Source organism: Leptonotus elevatus, chromosome 1 (assembly GCF_054856555.1).
Source record: "Leptonotus elevatus isolate MCC_2025b chromosome 1, RoL_Lele_1.0, whole genome shotgun sequence".
Classification (NCBI taxonomy): domain Eukaryota; kingdom Metazoa; phylum Chordata; class Actinopteri; order Syngnathiformes; family Syngnathidae; genus Leptonotus; species Leptonotus elevatus.
The window spans coordinates 26,921,562-26,943,365 of NC_141239.1; the positions used below are offsets into that span (position 1 = coordinate 26,921,562).

General features: G+C 39.1%; 1 protein-coding gene across 2 annotated transcripts in view; it reads left to right on the top strand.

Moving 5' to 3' along the window:
* Nucleotides 1-883: 883 nt before the first annotated feature.
* Nucleotides 884-21,804, top strand: part of LOC147181436 (ras-related protein Rab-26-like) — a 40,052-nt gene continuing 19,131 nt past the window's right edge. For both annotated transcript variants that reach the window (XR_015096633.1, XM_086090674.1), the window contains exons 1-3: nt 884-1,282; nt 4,393-4,503; nt 21,617-21,658. Coding sequence is in view for 1 of the 2 variants with exons in the window: in XM_086090674.1 (XP_085946800.1) it covers nt 1,115-1,282; nt 4,393-4,503; nt 21,617-21,658 (321 nt within the window). In the remaining variant the exon portion in view is untranslated. The remainder of the gene's footprint in view (nt 1,283-4,392; nt 4,504-21,616; nt 21,659-21,804) is intronic.

A 21,804-nucleotide genomic window follows, 5' to 3' on the forward strand; every position in this document is an offset into this window, starting at 1 on the left:
TAAAATGACAAAGTTGATAACGGAGAGATAAACTGTAAAAAAAAATATATATATATATATATAAAAAATACCAAATCGGGGTTGTAGCAAAAAAAAAACATGACAGATTTTTTTTTTAAATTACTAAACTGGTAAAAAAACAAGGAGAAAAAAAAACATTATTGGTGGTGGGGGAAATGGTCTGGTAATATAGAAAACAAAAACGAAATGGTAAACTAGTAAAAAAAAAAAAAAATTACTTATTAAAAATGTCACATGTTCAAATAAATAAATAAATGAATAAAAATATGAATAAATAAATAGATTACATGGTAAACGGATTTTTAAAAGAAGCTTGGTTGCTGGTGCTTGGTTAAAACATATAATATAACATAACATACATATTCAAGAGAGAGAAACGTGAATTGGTTAACAGAAAAATACAAATATAGTTTAAGTAAGTGTTAATGAAGAAGAAGAAGAAGGGGAGGATGAGGAGAATGAGGAGAAGAAATGGGGGGTTGGGCATGCTGAATTAGCAGGGTTGGGGAATCCAGCTCCAGAAAGTAAAAACCCTCAAGCAGGTGCTTCTACTCAACAGGTGGAGACCAGCTCATCATTTACAGTACCTGCCAGTAGAGTAGAAGCACCTGTGGCTGAAGCCAATCCGTGGGAGGGTTTTTATTTTCTGGCCCTGGATTCCCCAACCTTGTGAATTAGGGAAAAAAGTTTACATTGGTAAACTGATATAACGAAAACAGAACTCATAAGGTTCCTGTGTCGCCCTCTAGCGGAGTTGCATTGAAATCACATGTCTGGCACGTGCATGTGAGCCGATGACGTCTCCCCATCGTGGACAAACAGCGTCCTCTATCGTGATATTGCTGTCAGTGCGGAAGGTGCGTTCACTAGCATCAGCGGTGTGTTGTGTGCGAGTGTTTGTGTTAGTGTGTGCAGCCCACAGAGGAGCAAAAGCTACCGCGACGAGGAACAACTAGACACATTTTGTACAGCCAGCTGGATATTTGAAAGCCACTACAGCCAGAAAGCCTCTTGTTTTCTGGTGCTCCATTCAACTTTTGCATCCCTTTTGAGATTGTTGAAGTTTTTTGTTTGTTTGATTGATTTGGAGGCCATGTCTCGCAAGAAGGCTGCCAGGGGCAAAGGCGCGGGCAGCCCCTCCGGGAAAGGCAGCGGCAAAGGTGCGAGGAGCAGCCCGGCCATGGTGCACTTGAACGGGGTGGTTCATCCCAGCGGACCCCCCATCAGCAACAGCAGCGAGTTTTACGACATCGCCTTTAAGGTACACTTTATATCACAACACACAGTACGACATCTTCATAAAGACTGGATGATGATGTGTTGGCATTTTAGTGTCACGAAGATGACAAGAAGCTTTACTATTGTGGTGGACGAGTACAACAACAACAACAAAAATGCTGAAAGCTGTTTCTAACATTTTAGCTACACAAACTCAGTTTACTTCAGAGGGACAGAATATCAGAAACGCTTCACAAGACTTTGCAGTGCACTTCTACATCACTTGCTGCTCATCATCAGATTCTATGTCGGTTCTTTTGACCATATTGTCATCATTGCTACCTTTACTAATCGTAATATTGTACAATATGCACTGTTTGCACACTAATTTAATTCATGTGTTTTAAATGTATATTTATTTGTGTTTTTCATGCAGCAACTGTAATTTATGACAAAAATGCATAATTATTATTATTGCTATTATTATTCTTATTAAGGGTAGGAATTTTTGAATGTCTCACGATTCGATTCCGATGTTTGGGTCTGCAATTCGATTCAGAACCGATTTTCTATTAAGAACGATTTTTGATTCAAAATGATTTGATTGACAAGGATTTTTGCTTCAATCTATAGATGTGCAAGGAATTGTAATGATCTACTCCAGACTGACTCACTAATGCTAATTGCTAATTGCTAATGCACTTTTATCACTCAAAAGAACGGCTCCACGCTGGAAAAAAAAACTTTTATTGGAATAACTTGATCGTGACTTTTTCCTTCTACTCTCTAATGTGGTTACAACTTAACAGTGTATCAGACCGTGTGGAACCACACTGCCCCTCAGTGGCCAAACTGGGTACAACATGAACAGCGTTCCAAATATAGGCACACACAGACAAAGACAAGACAGTTGAAGACACTATAAAATCATTTAAATAAAATCGATTTTGGGACATTTAAAATCGATTCTGAATCGTACTAAATGAAAATCGCGATTCTTTTTTTGGCACACCCCTAATTATTATTATTATTATTATTATTATTATTATTTTATACACACCTTCTAATCATCTTCAACATCATTTTTTTAAATGAGAAAAAAAGTCTCATTTATTTTTTTCTATTATTATTATTATAACAGTCATAATTTGTTACTTAAAAATAAATACACACAATAATATATAAAAATGTATGTATTCATGTATTTATCCATTCAGTCATTTATTTGTTCATCATATACATTTATGGATTATTTTAGATAGTTATGTAATTATTCATGTAATTATCCGGTGACTTTTTCCACGCTTTTACTCCACTCTTGTTTTGCAAGCCTTCCCTCCCATTTTTTATTTTTTTATTTTTTAAACAAGCACCTTTTATTCATTACACAGCAGCACGCTCCTGTGGCCAGCTGTGTCAATAGACGATCGATAACGTGGAGCGAGGCACGCCGCCAGATAACACACACGAGCAACACACCACGGCTGCTTGTGAGCGCAAACTGTGCCTTGACCCCGACGTCGTGTGCAATCGCCCGAGCGGGCAACGCACACAGAAAAAGGTGTCACCGTCTTCTACGTCGGAAAACATTCCAACTTCTCCCAGCAGTGGTGAAACGGTCTGCAGGGACCTGCACCACCTAGACGCGTGTTTAAAGCTACTGTATGATGGGAGTATAAGAAAAACTCAAATGTTCCCCTTACATTCGCCAACAAACAAATGAAACCGGTCCAATTTAGCAATTTAAGTTAGCTGCTAATATACATTGTTTTTGTTTGCTTTGTGGTTATTTTTGGGCGGGGGGTGGGGGGTAGCCAAGGAACTATATTGGACTGAGTGAAGGACTTTCATTTACACCAACAAAGTGCTTTGCTGTCATCTTGTGTCATTTTGGTGCCAGTGAACTATGTTAAGTTGAGAGGTTTTATTTAGACAAAAGTAGTGCTTTGCTGGCATCTTTGGGGCAGGGAATTATGGTGAAGTGAGTTGTGGCATCATGGTACTATGAAACTATGTAAGTTGAAGTATGTTACGGAGCCAATAAACTAGGTTGAACTCAGTATACGAGCTTCATTCAGACAAAAGTAGTGTTTTGCTGCCAACTTGGTGCCAAGGAACAATTTTGAACTGAGTAGAGGAGATTTGTTGTGCTGTGGAGTGCGCGCGTCCGCACACTCTACTATAAAGGGGAGATAAAAGCTGATGGGTGCAGTTAGAGTAAAACAGTCAGGGCTCTTCGTACTCATCTGGGCATTGGTGGAGCATGCATGATGTAGAAAAAGCTTTAATACGACCTTTTTAAACGGCACAATGCACCTTTAACTCATTCACTGCCATTGACAGCAATAGACGTCAAAAATTAATTTTAACTATTTCTATTAGTTTAACATTTTTTTTTTCCATTTTTGTTAACAAAAGTATGAAAGCCTAGAAATGTTTTTGTACATTTTGAACAGATATAAAATGTGTGATTAATCGTGAGTTACTAGTGAAGTAATGCGATTAATTACGATTACAAATTTTAATCACCTGATGCCCCTAATTTTTAATAATCTTTTGTTTGATTTTTTTTTAAATTAGGGGCGTCAGACAATTACAATTTTTAATCGTAATTAATCGCATGACTGCATTAGTTAACTCACGATTAATCACACATTTTATATCTGTTCTAATACAATAAAAACAAATTCTAGGTATTCATACTCTTGTTAACAAAAGTGGGGAAAATGTTAAACTAATAGAAATAGTTCAAATGAATTTTTGACGTCTATAACCGTCGATGGCAGTGAATGAGTTCAAATGGAATAAATTAAGTTGATATAAAAACCTCAATTCCACAACGTTGCCTGAGGATAAGCGGTTCAGAAAATGGATGGATGCCTGTCGAGTTCTTCATTTTATTTTTAGGCCCATCTCTACTAGAGAGACGCCAGCACAGACTTAAAGGCAAGCGATGATCATCTGCACACATCAAAGTCAACTATTTATAGGCGCAGATACAAATAATTTGGAAACAGCGTTACATCCCTTCAGTCGGCTTTGTGCATTGCCTCAAGATGCTGGAAATCTAAAACCGAATTCCCTTGAAGGACTCAGTGAACCTTGACCTTTTATTCCAAACTCCATCTTCTTGACGTCCTGTGTGGTGTGCAGGTGATGCTGGTCGGAGATTCCGGTGTGGGCAAAACCTGCTTGCTGGTGCGCTTCAAGGACGGCGCTTTCTTGGCGGGCAGCTTCATCTCCACAGTGGGCATCGACTTCCGGGTACGCCCCCCCCCCCCCCCCCCCCATCATACACCTCCATATTCTGCACATGTACATGCACACCTGACTGCCTTCACGATTGATAAAACAAGGCCAGATGCACCACTGGGATGCAAAGTCCCTGTGCAGCCCTATTAGCAGTCCGTATGGATTGCTTCAGTTAGTTTGACATGCTTTACATTTGAGGCTCCTCCTGATGTCGTTCATGTGCCAGTTTAATGCTCCCATGCGGCATTACCGCTTTGGCCCAGGCTAGCTCAGTCAGAATATCAATGCAGTAACTACAAAATACATTGACCACAATACAGTCTACCAAAATTGGAGAGGTTAAGTTAAGATAGCTCGGAAAAAACAAACAAAAATAACACTTTATTCTCATAACGCTGCGGCGCATAAACTAAAACACAGATTCAAGCATCGGCCAAAACAATCGGCTAATTTGGCCGATTATTTTCCCCTTAAAACATTAGAAACGTTATCGAAGAAAACGGAAGTTTCTGACGCTGTGAAAGTACCCTGATGGCACCATTTTGCTCGCATAGCATTAGCAACTAGCAAGTGTGTAGCTTATGAACTTATGAAAAAAAAAGTGTGTGGCGTATGTTATTCTGCGTCCTTTAAGCTGTTTAATGACAACCCAGTTGGAGTTAAGTGTAAAACTAAACACACGACATACAAAATACAAAACATGCTTCGTTTTTAAAACATTGCTAGCTTAGCTCACGCTAAAAGCAAAGGGAGGATCCCATCCCATTCAAATGCTAACAGGAACTTAGCTATGACTTCAGGAGTGTTTTTCCTTCAAATAACGAATATCCACACACAAATCTTGTGGGAACACATACCCACAGATGAGATAACACTACGCAAAGGCACACATTCTTCCCAATGTGTGAAAAAACGAGGTATTGTTATAGAATTCAATCACAACGCACAGGAACAGTCAATATTTGTTCTTACCGTTTTTTCAGACGCTATTATTTTAATTTATTCTATACTTATTTTACTTTCTTATTGTTTTATATTGTCGTTTTCCTTTCGAGTTACATTTAAAGTTGATATTTCAAGGATTCAAAGACTTTATGTTGTCAAAATTCAAGCATGCAAACATCCAAGGATTTTCATTATTTTTGTCATGGCACGAAATACAATTCCCGAGGCCCCAGGTTAGCCCAGTAAGTCCCAAGAAAATAACACAAGATAAAAATAGATAAAAGAAAAGGTTAATGCTTTACAGCAGTTGTAAACAAGTAAGAATGGTTTTATTATTGACACATAAATATATACAATAACCTTGTATACTTCCTGAATTTTTTTGATAAGGTCATACTATGGACTCGTCATTCAAATCTGAGAATCTTAACAGCGGAAGTTTGTGCGTAAGTGACACTCATTGAAAAGGAATTGGGGAGCGGGGGTAATTTTATGCATTGTATATATTTTTTAATAATCGGCAGATTATTCGGTAATCTGTATTTTTTGCTGCCAAAAATCGGTATCTGCATCAGCCTAAAAAAAAAAGCATATCAGTCGGGCCCTACTGATGACAACCCTAAATGCTAATCAACCTTGAACAGTGGTGCCTTGATATGCAACTTTTTGGACATCCTTTTTTTTCTCCTTTGATCTAAGAGGATCAATTTGAAATATGAGTGCTATATAACAACTGGAGTTTTGAATGCAAATGGTGGCATTTCCATTTATTTCAATGTCGAAAGATGGTAACGACATTTTATTGTATTTTTTTGTTGGCTGGAAAGAATTCCTGGCATTTCAATTAATTCCAATGGAAAATATTGACTTGATGCCGAAGTAAATCCAGTTACTAGCTTGGTCACAAAACAAGTTACACTTGTAAGTCAAGGTACTTGTGTAATGGTAATTATTCATTCGGAAGTCTTTTTTTAATAGTATCCAAACTAGTAATCAGTAATTTTATGTTTTTTACTTGTAAAAGTAGTCAGTAGTACTGTATTGTCTGTTTTCAACTCTCAAATGTAACTGCTTGAGGTCAGGAAAATATTGGGAACAGCATTCAGTGTCCATGTACCTTCAACAAGTCAGACTTTTGTTATCTTTTCCTTCAGTTTTTTTTTTTAACTTAATGACAACAACAATACAAAAGTGCATCCACTCTGTGCTGCTTTTATGCCAGATTGCTCCATGATTCAATTACTCAACATGATGTGACATGAATATTTTCATCCCTCCTCTGGGCTCCCGTTTGTTTCTGCCTGCCTTCCGTTTTTTGGGACAGAATAACAACTCAGATTGAGCCACACGCACTCTTTGCGTGTGCATGTGACAGTAATTAGCAGGCTTGTAAATATTGGCGTTGTGCTAATTAGGATAATTAAATCGCTGTGGACATAGACTTTTTTTGTTGTAGCACTCTTTTTTACTGGAGTGAGAAAGCCAGATGAGGTTATTTTCAAAAGGGGAAAACAAGCTTTTTTTTTTCCTTCTTTTTTTTTTCGTGCAGGTGAGCATCTTCTCGGGATTTGTCTGGCTTGCCACTTCAAAGCCGCAGCGTGCTCGGGTGTTGTCCTCTGTTCTTGTTAAAGCCTCGGCATGTGCGCCGCATTACGGCAAACAGAAGCTGCTTGAAGTTTGTTCCTGTAATTGTTTGTAAATAATCAGACAAAGAGAGGTGTCTCGCAGTTGTCGAGACGCAATACCAAAGAAATGTACTGTGGAAGCGCCATACACGGAAGGACGCGTGGCACAGTGGGACCACAGACAAATGCAAATAAATAAGCCGCCGACAGGCTCTCATGGGGCTCTTCGTAGGTGTTCTGACTGGAGGCTGCAACCGATTAGTCAACTGGTCGACAAGTCAAAGTTACCACTCCACAATCCACATCGATATTTAATGCTCGGCTCACCATGAATCTTTTAGCATCTCATTTTCCAATCGGCCAATTTCGCTTGATTTTTGGGAGCCTGGCTACGACTGCTTCGCTGAAGAGAGCCACTAATTACTAGGGACGTAACGATAACCATTTGTGCAGTTCTAGCACCCTCTGGTGCTTTGTTTATTCATGCACTTTGATTTTAATTAGGAATGTTTTGGCCACTGCAGCTGTTATCTCTTATATAAATCAGTCACACTAGCAAATATTTCTCAACATCTCTATTAAAAAAATATGTACTACGTCTACATACCTCAGCCGAACACAACATTATGAACTACATAGACCATGATACTCATGACAATGACTTGGCCAAGCTTCGCCGTCACTGCTGTTATTATGTACAAAAACACAATATTGTGCTCCTCCCATACAGTATGTACTTTTATTTATTTTGGCAATATCGTGAGTTTTTACACGTTATCGTGGGTTTTTTTTTGTATCGCCAACGTCTGCACAATATCGTGATCATTATCGTATCGTGATGTTTGGCTATCGTTACATCCCTACTTATTACATGCAGCATAATGGTAAATTGTATTTTTATAAAGGATGTTCGATACCACTCCACAGACCAATACCAGAAGCTACGATTACTTGACTCGAGTAGTCATCAGTGCCGATACCAAGTACTAATACCACTAGTACTCATGATACAAAAAGAAATCCCAAAACAACAATGACATAATATTAAAGAAAGACCTACATTATATATCACAATATAGAATTTTCCTTAAAGGTCCCATAGTATGAAAATGCACTTTAGTGGGGTTTTCTATCAATAATATGCATCCCCAGCCTGTCTACAATCCAACCAGGTATGAAAAAAGCCCGGCCGCGACTTCTTTAGCTATTTCCTCCTTTCTAAAATGTGTGCTTCAAATGGGCAGATTAAATTTCCGTGACTTAGTGACGTCAAAAAGACACGAAAGTGCACTCGACCCAGCCCCCTCGGGTTAGTGGCACCACCTCTGGTAAAGGTTTGTCACGCCCACTGAAATTCGAGAAGCTGGCTGCTTGCAAATGCTCCATGGAGAGGGGAAACAATGATCAGGAAAAAGTGGTTGCTTCCTTCGTCCCAAGTCTTTGAAAAGACGGTGGATTAATTTTATTTTTGAAGGACGTGTCATTTCTCAAAGGACTGTTTTGTTAGTGAAAGCCTGTTCAGAGCTGGATTTGCAACATGTTTAAACATAATGGATCGCTCCCTCCAGTGTGACTCGACTGCAAACGGGAAAGATGTAAGTTTACCATTTTTGATTTAGCCTTCCTTCCTATCCTTTCTAATAAGAGATGTACACCTTCTACCATATTACTGGTGTAATTTTAGTGCCTAAAGTGGGAGCTACATTTGTTGTGTGGAGGTTGTTTGGTTACAAGAGGTCAGAGATGATAAAGCAGATGGTGGTTGGATAATATGAAGCGGTTCCGTATTGTTTTGTCAAGATACAATCTGCGGTGGTTAATTTGCCGTGACAGGCAACTCGCCACCTAAGTGGTCTCGACGAGACGGCTTGCACGTTGCGACCGCGCAGTGGCCTAAATGTGCACATTTGTGTTATTCATAACCGCTTGTAAATGTCTTCAAGCATTCACGGCAAATCTGAGACATTCACGGCTAAATAACATTTGCGGGAGATTTGCCGGTTATGGCAAAATAACCATTGCCTAAACAACCACAAACTAACGCTACAACATAATCTCTGTAGTAACGTTATGCTTTTTCTTATGGTAAATTGTTATGCCAAATATTAAAATTGTTCTCAAATGTGTAAAAGACATGTCTGTATTTTTCTTTTCTTCTGCTCCCATGGCCAGTCGTTTCCGTTCACAACATTAGCACATGGCTACCATGACCGAAATCACTGCCCCTTCGGGAGAGAAGGGTATGGCCTAGGCGTGGCCTGGTGCATCTATTTACATAAAAGTGACACACCCCTGAAACAGGCTGTTTTGAACAGAGCGTTTTTTTTGTGCTGATTTAGGGACAGCAAAAATATTAGATCCAAAGTAAATTTTGACACATTTGAAAACTATTTTAGTATGTTGAAAAGTTTAATAATATGAGACCTTTAAAAATCGCATGGAATTAATGGCAATGTTCTGTTGCAAGTATTGATAAGGCCTGGTATCAGCCCACTGGTATCAGTACTTGCCCATCCATTGTTTTTATTAATCATTTGTTTCTATGTCTGTCTGTAGAATAACTTATAGGATAATCAATTGTAAAAAAGTTCAACAGTGACAGCAATATGTCAGTCTGTATATGAAACCGCTACTTGGGGCGGGCGCTCTGCTGCGCTGGAAAAAAAATGGGCAATGACGTCATCGAGGAATTGATTTCGACGTGACTCGATTGTAACAACAGCATTTACAACAAAAAAATCCATAGTTTCCTTTGCTTTAGTAATATTTTCAAAAGCAGTACGTTTATACAAATGATTTGCCAGTCTAATATATTTTATTTATTTGTTGTTTTTTTAAAATCTTGCTATTTTGGAGGGGCAAAAAACCCTGCAAAGGTAATCCAGGATGCTCCATGTGCAGGCCGTCGCTTTCGATTTCAGTGGCACGCGTGTAATCCAGAAAAGGTCGGCAAACAGAGCGACCAGGTGTCCGGTTGCCACGGTGACGCAGGTAGGCAGGTGCTGTCGGTTGACCGTGGGGCCACAGCTGATTGTGAAGCACGCCCGTGCCTTCTCTTGTGCTTCAATCACGAGGTCACGACACGTATGAGAGGCTTTATGTCGAGGGTGGTTGCACGCCGACGGATTCTTTTTGCTCCATTTTATTTTTGTCTACTGTCAATCAGATATCGTGACGACAGGGCCTTCTTTTCATCTGTGCACATATTCAATCAGAGTATTTCACTTAGTGGAGATGTTTACGAGTCATAGCAGGCAAGGATCATGTAGCCCATGTGGAGGAGAGTCCTTTCTGTCATTTCAACCTCAAATGCAGCCCGAATAGTCCATTAGTGCTTCAGGGCATTTCATGGTTCAAATTGTGGCAGAGAAGGCACTATCCCAATCCTTCTCATAATTTTTACGACTTTATCCTTGTAATTTATGATCTTGTTCCTGTAACTTAGCAACTTTTCTTTCTCATAATTTTACGAGGTCATTCTCGTAACGTTACAGACTTTATTCTTTTTTTTTTCTCTCTTTTTTTTTTAAAGAGCTCAGTATTGTTCATTCAGTAATGTCATCACCATTGCTCTTTTTTTTTTTTCACTTTCCTTTGTTTTCTTTGGTCCTTCCTCGGGTCTCCTGACGGCGGTGAACGGTATGGGATTTTTTTAATAGGTTTTTGGTGAACTAACGAATACACACACACTCGCACGCACGCACGCACACACGCGCACATACACATACACATACTCACCCACATACAAAAAAAACAAAAAACTTTATTCTTTTAACGTTATGCTTCATTCTCATAAGTTTACAGCTTTATTCTCGTCACATTCGAACTCTATTTACTTCTATTTATATCACCTTATTACAACCTTCTCGTTAACATTACGATTTTTCTTCTGAAATTCCTACTTTATTCTTTAAAGGCACTGTCCGGAGTTTTGACCATTACTGTTTGTAATCAAACCTATTCTGTTGTTCAACAAACAATTCAAAACGAACCCCTCCCATGCTTCAACCCATACGAGCTCAACGTTCACGCCCCCCGCCTCTGACCGCACTCAGCCAAGCAGGCTGCGAGAGTGAGTGACGAGGTATCTTGCAAATGGTCACATTACTGATCCACGATCACCGACAGGGATAATAGTTCAAAAGGACATTCGCCTTGTAACGATGGTGAAATAATCAGGACAAGTGTGGAGCTAACAACAGTTTTCAAGAACAAAAGAGCAGGCTCAACTACCACAACACAACAGCCAATAGCGCGCTTAGCTTCCCCAAAAAACAGTCTGTGATGCCTTCATGGCCCTTCCAGAGCGTCGGAAACTACCCAACCCGCGACCCACCCCCAATGGTTGCTACAGCCTTTTGGCTTAGCTTCACTTATTGCCAGGTGTAAATATAAGGATATAAAAAAAGTTGGACCCTTGTTCTATATTGCCGAGTTACCCTTGTCAATGTGACTTAACCTAGCATGTCGCTAAATCAGCAAGCTAACATGTTTGGCACTTACCTGTCGAATAGCAAGCAGGCCAACTCTGCGTCGCTCTTCAGAACTCGGAAACGGGTAAATGCCAAGCCAATATTTGGGGGGGGGGGGCTGAGAACGAAATCACCACCACACATTAACAGAAGCCCAGAGGTGTAGATTGAGAAGTTCATGTTTAAACATCATGTATTTAAGAAGTGTTTTGTTTGTAGACAGTGCCTTTAACATTGACTTTATTCTCTTAAATTTACAACTTTATTTTCATAGCATTCCAACTTTATTGTTGTAATTTATTCTCGTAACCTTACGACTTAATTACTTTTCGTTCTATCTCTCCAATATTATTCTCATAAATAACTTAATTCTCGGCATTTTACGACTTTTTTCTGATAATTTTCTGATAAACTTTTTGACTTTATCGCAGTAACATGATTGCATTGTAATAAATGTGTTCTTGCAACTTTGCATCTCTTATTCTCACAACTTGAAGGCTATTTTTCTTAACGTTTTACTGTTAATCATAAGATGAATCTGTTTTCATAACTTTGACATGAATGTTGTATCTTCATGATTCTATTCTTGTCACTTCACGATTTTGTTCTTTTCCAACTTTTACTCGCATAATCACAACCTTTTTACATAACATTGCAGCTTATTCCATTGACTTTATTCTTGTCATTAACTTAACTGTGTTCTCATAAATGTCCATTTTCTTCCTGTAACTTTTACACCTTTATTTTGCTGAAGTTTATTAATGTAACTTCACAACATTTCTTCTCACAATCTTACTATTGCTTGCTTTGGGTTTTAGATGCTCCATTGTCCATCTCAGATCATTTGAATGAGATCGGGTGGCTTTCCCTGCAAGATTAATTCATTACTGATGGAAACCAACTTGTCATCTAAAACGCAACTTTGTTTTCTGAGGAGAAACCATCAGAATAACAAGCTAAGTTCGGCTCCCAATAAAGAAATCATACCATTTCAGTGTGCTGCACAAGAAAAGTAAGGAGATGTTTCCATTCTCAACGCTACAAGAGTTCCCATCCATCATTTTTGCTTTTTGTGTGTCATTCTTCCGTCTGTCCCCCCCGCCTCACCCTCCCTGCACACACATCACCATGCCATCCTTTCCCAAACTCAAAGTGTGTTTTTTTGTTTTTTATCCTTTTGAATGTCATTTGCTCGGGGGCAAAGATTCGCCTCTCCCTTTCAACAAAACGCTGCAGTTAAAAATGAGAGCAAGGTTGTATAAACTTAATGAGTCCCAAATGTTAGTTAATGGGAAAAAAAAACAACAACAAAACTGAATATTGCTTTCAGCTCAAGTGGGGATTTGCTTTGCGTTGCCACCAGGGTTTCACAATCGATGACCTCGGGAATGAAAGGTTAAGGAAGTAAATGAAAACTGAATGAGGGCAAAAGGCTCTTTCCAAAAAACTTGAATCCCGATTCCCCCGATGCATTGATGATCATTCCTCTGTTATCGTGAAGAGCAGCGCTTCTCACCTCCAGTCACAGACAGTCGACCGCGGAGACTCTTATGTAAGCACACATTTCTCGCAAGAAAACATTCAAGCACAACCGACCCCAAATATGCTTGGTGATAGATATTGACGTCAAGTTTTTACCCAGCAATGTCAAAGCCAAGTCATTGGTCGGTATGTTGCTCCGCTAGTCTTGGGAAAACAATCTAGAAAATGCATCCATCCATTTTCAATATCAGGGGTGGGCCACATGCAAAACTGCAATCAAGTCAACATGTTCATCTCCATTTATTTTGAATAGTATAGTACAATACGGCATATTATAGTATTGAGAAGAAAAAACATTCTTTGCCTTGTTTCAATAAATGTTGGTATGTAATCATATAATTAGTAAACACAGTAAAAACTATAAAAACATCAATCAAATTATTACATTATCATACAACTAATGTATTTGCTGTTCTTATCAGAACTCTCAAATATATACAGAAGATAATTAAAAAGTATAATGTTATTGACAGTGAGGTATAACGATACAAAATAAAAGTTTTACTTTGAATTTATGGTCACAGTGAGGGCCGTACAGAGACTGTGGGTGGCCCCCGGGCCATACTTTGCCACCTTTTTTCTCTTCAGTGATGATCCTTGTTACGATTGCTGGTGTAGAGACTATCCTAGATGCTTTAGGCCAGAGGAAAAGGGGACACCCCAGACCGCTCAACAGGCAATTGCGGGGCACAAATAAGCAAACAGCCATCCACGTTCATCTTAAGTTTTTTCAAAACGATTCTTGGCACACTGCATAATCTAATGATAAACGAAAGCATTGTTTAATTAAGCATAGGCCACAACAACATATAACACAATTTAGTACGACTTATGACATACTGATTTGAGCAAGTTTCATAAACTCAAGACAAAATGGTGAAAACAATCATCTGTTGAAGACTTGATCATCATCTTTAGTTCCAAAAAATACATTATTTGGACAGTGAAAATGATATATTGAAAATCCGTAGAGGAAAAACAGTGGCCTAATGGTTAGCATATCTGCAAATTACAAATCAATACCTGGATATCAGTGAGATCAAAATGTAAACCATCATCCTTAATATTCAGTTAAAAACTTCTTTAGGACATCATAAAAACTGTAGAGAATTCTCCCTCTTGGGCAAACAAAATGAAGAAAAAAAAGAGAAAGGTAGTACTAGTACATTTCTCTGTTAACATGAGCATTTTGATTCCAAAATGAAGAAATTAGTTGAAAGTCTTAGTGACGATGTAGTTCAATATAGTAGGATTCGGTCTCTCAGGTCAAAGCAGTGCAAGTAAGGCTGTTAGCATTAGCATTCTGACTTCACAATGATGAAATCAGTTAGAAATCTCATTTGGAACATCATTAAATGTGCAGAGCATTCTCACCTAAGATCAAAGTACTAAAAGTAAGTTAAGAAGATTGCTGCGTTTTCACATCGTTGTTAGCATTAGCGTTCTGTTTCCACAATGAAGAATATTTCTTTGTAGCATTGTTGGTAGCATTAGCGTTCCAAGTCAACATATGACTGGAATGAGTATGACTCCTCCTCCTTGATTTGTTTTGACAGTCGACAATGTGAAACAAGGAAAGACAAGCCCTTCAATGGTTAACAAGCACCCTATATTGTCATAGTCTAAAAGTAATATGCTCATCAAGGTAAGCTTTTTTTTGTTGCATAAAATCCCGCTAATTTCTCAAGGGAAGAAGTTTCTTTCACTTGCAATACTTGACAGTGTGAGTGAACGTAAGCGTCAGCCTCTCTCTCGCATTGAAATGCACAAGCGGCTTTGACCCAGGGGACCGCCTCCCCTCCCACCGCTACTTTCAAACATGTGAGCAAAATGGGAAATCGCTCCACGCATATATGCGTTCACTTGGTTACAGGATTGAATAGAATCAGCTTTATTAGTGCCGCAATGGGTAACTTGTGGTTTTATAGTCGCAGAGTGGGTAGCAGCAGGAGTACACCAACATGTAGGTGGGGCTCCCGTACATGAATAATAAATGCTAAATGTGCAGTTGTAATTGGAAAATGGTACATGAAAAAAATATATATATGCTGTTTTACAGCCAGTAGCAAGAATAGTCAACATCATTGTATGTAGCAAAACAACTAATTTTCAATCAGTTATCATAAATAAATAATTTTAAAAAACAGCTGAGGGTGACATACACACCAGCAATGGAGTGGCAAGTACGCATGAACAAGTTTCCAACGTATTATACGCATGCAAAGAGAGTTTCATGAATAACAGTCAGACCCTTTTATGCAAATTTTCCTCTCTTCTGAAGTTATTTTCGGGTGTACTTAGTATATACTGTATATGGGGGTGAGTCAGGCAAAGGCTTATCTTTCAGATTCATGCCGACTGCCGAGCATCTCCATCACTACCTTGACATGATAGTAACCGATATCCACCCAAAGGCCACCCATCGGAAACAGTTGATGCAAAAATGTCTCTGTAGATATGGGAAGTCATAATGAGAGTGTGGAATGAATAATTAAGTCCATCCTGGAACTCTTTGACCTAATTGTATAATCATTGTATTAGGAAGAAAATGGAAAGGATTTTGGCTCTGACGGATTTTCCAGAGGATGTCCAGCAAAGATCATGCTGATCCTAATTAATAGTGGTGTGAATTGCCGAGTACCTGGTGATTCAATTTGTATCACGATTCATAGGTCACGATTCGATTCGATACCGATTAATCCCAATACGAATCTATAAATTGATTATTGCGATTTTTTTTTTAAACTCAAATTTAGAAAATACTAATCAGTAAACTTGTACATGTACATTGTAAGATTTGTATGAAAATGTATTTATTTATCTGCAAATTCAGGCTTATAACTGAGCCACTACATTTAACAAACAGGTTGCAGTCTGTTCTATTAATATAACATTCTTCCATGCTTAATGTGTGAATCCTACCCCTAAGTAAGACGTTTTGTTGAATATTCCCCTAAAAAATGTATGTTTAAAAATCGATTCGGCCGCATATCGAATCGATTCGAGAATTGCGCGCTGTAATATTGCGATATATTACCGATTCGATTTTTTCGAACACCCCTACTAATTAATGTCGAAAAACTTAGTAATGCTGATTGGATGGATGTTAGAAAACAAAATCTCATAAGATTACAAATTTTAGTTCTGCAAAAAAAAGCACAAAATGTTTGACAGTATGGTCAAACTGCATTTATTTTCAAGCATCATGTGCTTTGTACATAGAATATATTACAATAAACTAACATCCCTCAAAATGTTTAGAATCTCCTATATTAATATATTTGGGGACCATATATATATATATATATATATATATATATATATATATATATATATAAAACCTTTGTATTATAATGAGGAGCCAATCACAGCCCCTGGAAAGACGTGCACTCCATCAACGAGCCCCACATCCCATGTGGTCCGAGTGTTTCGCGATTGGACTCTTGACGACGACTTCTCGCTGTGGTGGGTCGGTCTGCGTTGACGGCAGCTCAGTGTGCCAAATGAGCTTGAAATCAGTACGATCTTTGTGTTGAAACACATGTAAACCAAATGAGTGTGTTTCCCTTCGCATTAGTCACGAGCCAGTCGGTCCTTGGCGATGAATCACCTCTTGACATGCGCTTGTTGAGCTTTACGCCCACCATCGCTCGCTGTTAGATCTCCTTTGCCGCCCTCTCGTCTGTGTACGTAAACGATGGTGGCTGATATTTGATGTTCTAAAGCAAGTGCATGTTAGTCATCGATGAATGATGAACTACTTGCATGTGTTAACATCCAGGAAAGTACACTGAATCAAAGCCACAAAAGATAGAATGGAGGACTGTTTTTGTTTTGTTGAAGATATTTCACTTTGAATTCAAATAGATTCTATTTTTCAAATTTTGTCACATACCGTATTTTCACGACCACAAGGCACATCTAAAAGTCTTATATTTTCTCAAAAATCCACGCCGCGCCGATTAATGAGGTGCACCTTTTGCACCGAGTTCCAAAATCTGTAAATGTTGTGTGCGACTTCAGTAAGCCGACACATTGCTTATATACAGGAAATGCGGTCTTAGTTGTGCCAAGCATGATGAGAACCCGAAAGACTCTGAACTGAAAGATGTTGTCATCTTTTTCTCATCACGCCTTATCAACAGGGATGGATTTCCTGTATCTACAGATGGATGTCATGGTCCATTTGCTTAATTGAGTTACGCCACAATTTGTGAATGGAAGCTTGATCCTTTCCGATTTCTCTCTTATCCGCTTGCCAGCCTGCCTTCCTGCCAACTGTATACACGAGCATGCAATTAAATTATAAACATGCCACAAGTGGAAATAAAATACAATTGTATTATGGTAAATTATGTCATGTCAGTCAGGCGCTATAGAGTACTAAATTAATAATGATAAATATTAATTACAGTCATCTTGACTTATTTAGTTCCTGTCAATGTGGGGAAAAAAATGCGTTTGTGTTTTACTAATGTGTGTCCAACAGGTGCTCATTTGTGTGTAATTAATGGAAAGCAGTTGGCGCCCTGCTAGCTTAATGTCACCGAGCATTAATATTTTAGCAAGGTGTGGAAAGGGTGGCTAAGTAAATCCTTGTAAAGCACACAAACGGAGAGTGATTATAAACGATGCGCACATAAACCTCCTCTTTGGTCTTCCTCTAGACCTCCTGCCTGGCATTTGGAAACTCAGCATCCTTCTGCCAATATACTCACTATCTCTCCTCTGGACATGTCCAAACAATCTCAGTCTGGCCTCTCTGACTTTATCTCTAAAGCCTCTAACATGTGCTGTCCTTCTGATGTACTCATTCCTGATTCTATCCATCCTGGTCACTCCCAAAGAGAACCTCAGCATCTTCATCTCTGCCACCTCCAGCTCTGCCTCCTGTCTTTTCCTCAGTGGCACTGTCTCCAGACCAAACAACATGGCTGGTCTCACCACAGTTTTATAAATCTTCCCTTTCATTTTAGCTGAAACTCTTCTATCACACATCACACCTGTCACTTTTCTCCACCCGTTCCAGCCTGCCTGCACACGCTTCATCACTTATTTTCCACACTCTCCATTGCTCTGGACTGTTGACCCTAAATACTTCAACTCCTCCACCTTCTTGGTCTCTTCTCCCTGTAACCTCACTATTCCACTTGGGTCCCTCCCATTCACACACAGATACTCCGTCTTGCTACGGCTAACTTTTATTCCCCTCCTTTCCAGGGCATACCTCCACGCCTCTAGCTTCTCCTCAAACCCTTCTCTCACTGCAGATCACAATGTCATCTGCAAACATCATAGTCCGTGGAGATTCCTGTCTAACCTCATCTGTCATTCTGTCCATTCTGTCAATTACCATAGCAAACAAGAAGAGGCTCAGAGCTGATCCCTGATGTAGTCCCACCTCCACTTTGTGAGAGAGAAGACAATATGGAGGAATTGACTAGATAAAGTCATATTTCTAAATAACCAGGCATTCAAATAAGCTTTAAATAATGTTTCAATTATGCTCTGCACATACTGTAGTTGTGGTAAAAGGTCTTATTGGGACACACACAGTGCATGGAAATTGTAAAAATAAAAAAACCCCAGCAAGAATAAATGTTAGAGTTCCTTTCAACAGCTTGTAGTGCAGTCTGCGACATGAGTCAGTGCCGCTCATGGTCACAATGTAGCGCCACACCGCCAACGTTGTGCCAGCACGTCTATGAGGGCCCTCCTCCAAGCTTTCTAATGGACATGTGACCCGGCATCACATGTGTATATTGTATGACGTCATGTTCTAATGAGAGAGAAGCCATGCATTATTCAAAATTTATATAATTTTAAATAACTCATTTTTAATCATACAAATCATCACAGCACCTTTCAAACACTCAAACTAACAACAAAATACTTTGTTTTTAACGCACACTGGAGCACTTGAAAGCCCATAGTTGCTTTATTTTGTGACAAATGGCATATAAATGTCATGGGGGGAAATCCAGTTTTTGTTTTGTATTATGAAGATTGAAGTAAAAAAAAATATTTTGAAAAAAACAACAGCATTATCAAATCGAAAATGGCGAAGCCCAATTTCTGAGAAAAAAAGTTTTTATTTTATAACAGTAACAAATTTATACTATTCCAAGAAGAGCTGCACTATTTCTAAGAAAACAGAAGTTATAATAATACTGAGAATGAATAATGACCAGTGAATGATTACAAACGCAGCAACTCGGTTCTGAATTATTCAATCATTCCCTACGCCCTAATCACTGCGTGCATCGAGATTTTTTCGTGAATATTTTAGTCTATATAAAAAGTAGCCGAAAAAGTTGAACTGAGCTTTGTTCCAGCAGCCCCCCCCCCCCAATTAGGCTATACACAGTATGTTTATATCACCACAGACCCCCTACCAGAATGAAAAAATGCTACAGCCCACCCATTCTTTTACACCATCCTCTCTAAGTAGACATGCCATGTTTCCTTTGCAGTTTGTCATGTTAAGTCAGTAATCGCTGAAATTTCCTTTTGTGTTAGCAACATTGCGAGGGAGCCTCTCTAAGCTGTGCTTGTCCATATTCATCAGGCACCCGTGTTCACAGTGTGAGTTTTATCTTAGTGACGGCAACAGTGGCGAACCCTGAAGGGAAAAGCTGAAAGGAAAAGAAGAAGAACAGCAGCCGTTTTTGGAGACTTCCTATGAGAGCTCAACTAGCTTGCGGTCTGACTGTAATCACATGCGCCACATGGACAAGTGCAAGCATGAGGCTTTTTCGCTTTTTAGCTGCCTCTTATCAAGGTTGAGCATCACATGAGGGAAGAAGAGCGCCTTGGAGAGCAAGCTTGTTGCCGTGGCAGCAGGTGACGTAAGCCGCGTTGAAAGGTCTACATTGACCTGTAGTAGTCACTACCAGACCTTTAGACCTTGTTTACCATCTTAATGTTCCAGGAGGCTGGTCAACATTTGATTTGTTGCAATTTATAATGACTTTTCCCTATAAGAAAAATGGAATACCAGACATTTACATATGTATAGTTAGAACTACATCGCTAGCTAGCTAGTAGCGCTAGCTAGTAGCGCTAGACATGATAGATAGATAGATAGATAGATAGATAGATAGATAGATAGATAGATAGATAGATAGATAGATAGATAGATAGATAGATAGATAGATAGATAGATAGATAGATAGATAGATAGATAGATAGATAGATAGTATTTAGACCATTTTTGAGGGTGCTTCAGCACTGAATAATAGCACCCTTGCTGTAGCCTTTGGTGTAGTCATTCCTCATTTTTGTTACACGAGCCTGTTTAATAGGCATAAGGCAGCCTCTTTTGGAAGATTTATTAAAAAATATATCAAGAGAATAGTGTCTTGGGGGGGAAACTCAAGAATTATTCTCTTCTGAATTGATTTACAAATCAATTTTCTCAAGTCTGGATGCTGCAGTGGAGCCCCAGAGCACACGAGCTCCATTTAAAGTGTTTTTTTTTTTTTAACATTCCCACTACAGTTTATAAAGGACAGTTTGATTACTTGGAACAAGTTAATTCACTACATTATTTCATATGGGTACATTGAGTTTAGTCGTTGGGGTTTTATTATTCTTTCGATAAATGGATCACATTTTGCGGTGCTGCAACATGGCTGAAAGCTGGCCAATTTTTGTAAGCGTGCGTATCCTGGAATGTATTTTAGGGGTTCAGAACACAACTCCCTAAAACTCATTATGCAACACAAAATCCGTTGAAACCAGTTTCACAGAGGAAACATAATTGGTTATGCATGTCTATCATGACAGGACATGCAAAAAAAGTCAGAAAGACTGATGCTGGAAGTCGGCCATTTTGGTTTGAGGCAGCTATTTTGGGGTAGCTTCTCCTTTGACAAACTCCTCCTAAGGAATTTCACCAAATGAGCAACAGTCGGATGAAAGCATACTAGACAGATGATGCTAAATTGCCAAGCTTTCTTGCTCATGCTGTCTGTCTAATACGAGCGCCACATTTTGATGTTGGGGGGAAAAAAATCAGTTGGGAAAAAAAAATCTGCAAAATCACTTTTCTCAATTGACACAATATTCTATCATGACAAAAAAAAGTTGCAAAGCCCCATGCCTGAAATTGAAAAGAAAGTCAACCATTTTGGTTTGAAGCAGCTATTTGGGAGCAATTTTTAGGGCTCGTACATTGACAGACTCTAACAAGGGAATTTGCCCAGAAAAACACAAAGTCAGAAACAGTAACTCTTTGGTCCAGCTCGCGTGTTGTGTATCAAGTCAATTTGCTGTCAGTTGCTTTAACCTTTGAGTAGTCTCCTCTCGGGACTGGGCTCACCTCCGACCCGTATTTTTGGAATCTGTAGCTCATATAAGCCTTCGCTCACATTAGAGGATTGTCTCCTCCACTTCTGAGATCGGGTCAATCCTCCTGGGAGGGTCGAGTAGGGGAAGGCCTCATCAAGCTGAGCCAACGTGAAAAGAAGTCATGAATTATTCATTAGGAGCAGGAGAGCTCCGACTCATATTAATGATTTCTTTTGCTCTCATTTCCAGAACAAAGTCCTCAGTATTGACGGACTCAAGGTGAAGCTGCAGGTACGACCTTTTAATTTGGACAATCATCTGAAACATGACATCATTACATTAGGCTAATAGAGAATTGTCAGTCAAATAGGAAACATAATTTGGTGAAGCAGCATGTGGCTCACTGTGCAAGGTTTTATACAGTCGTACCTTGAGAT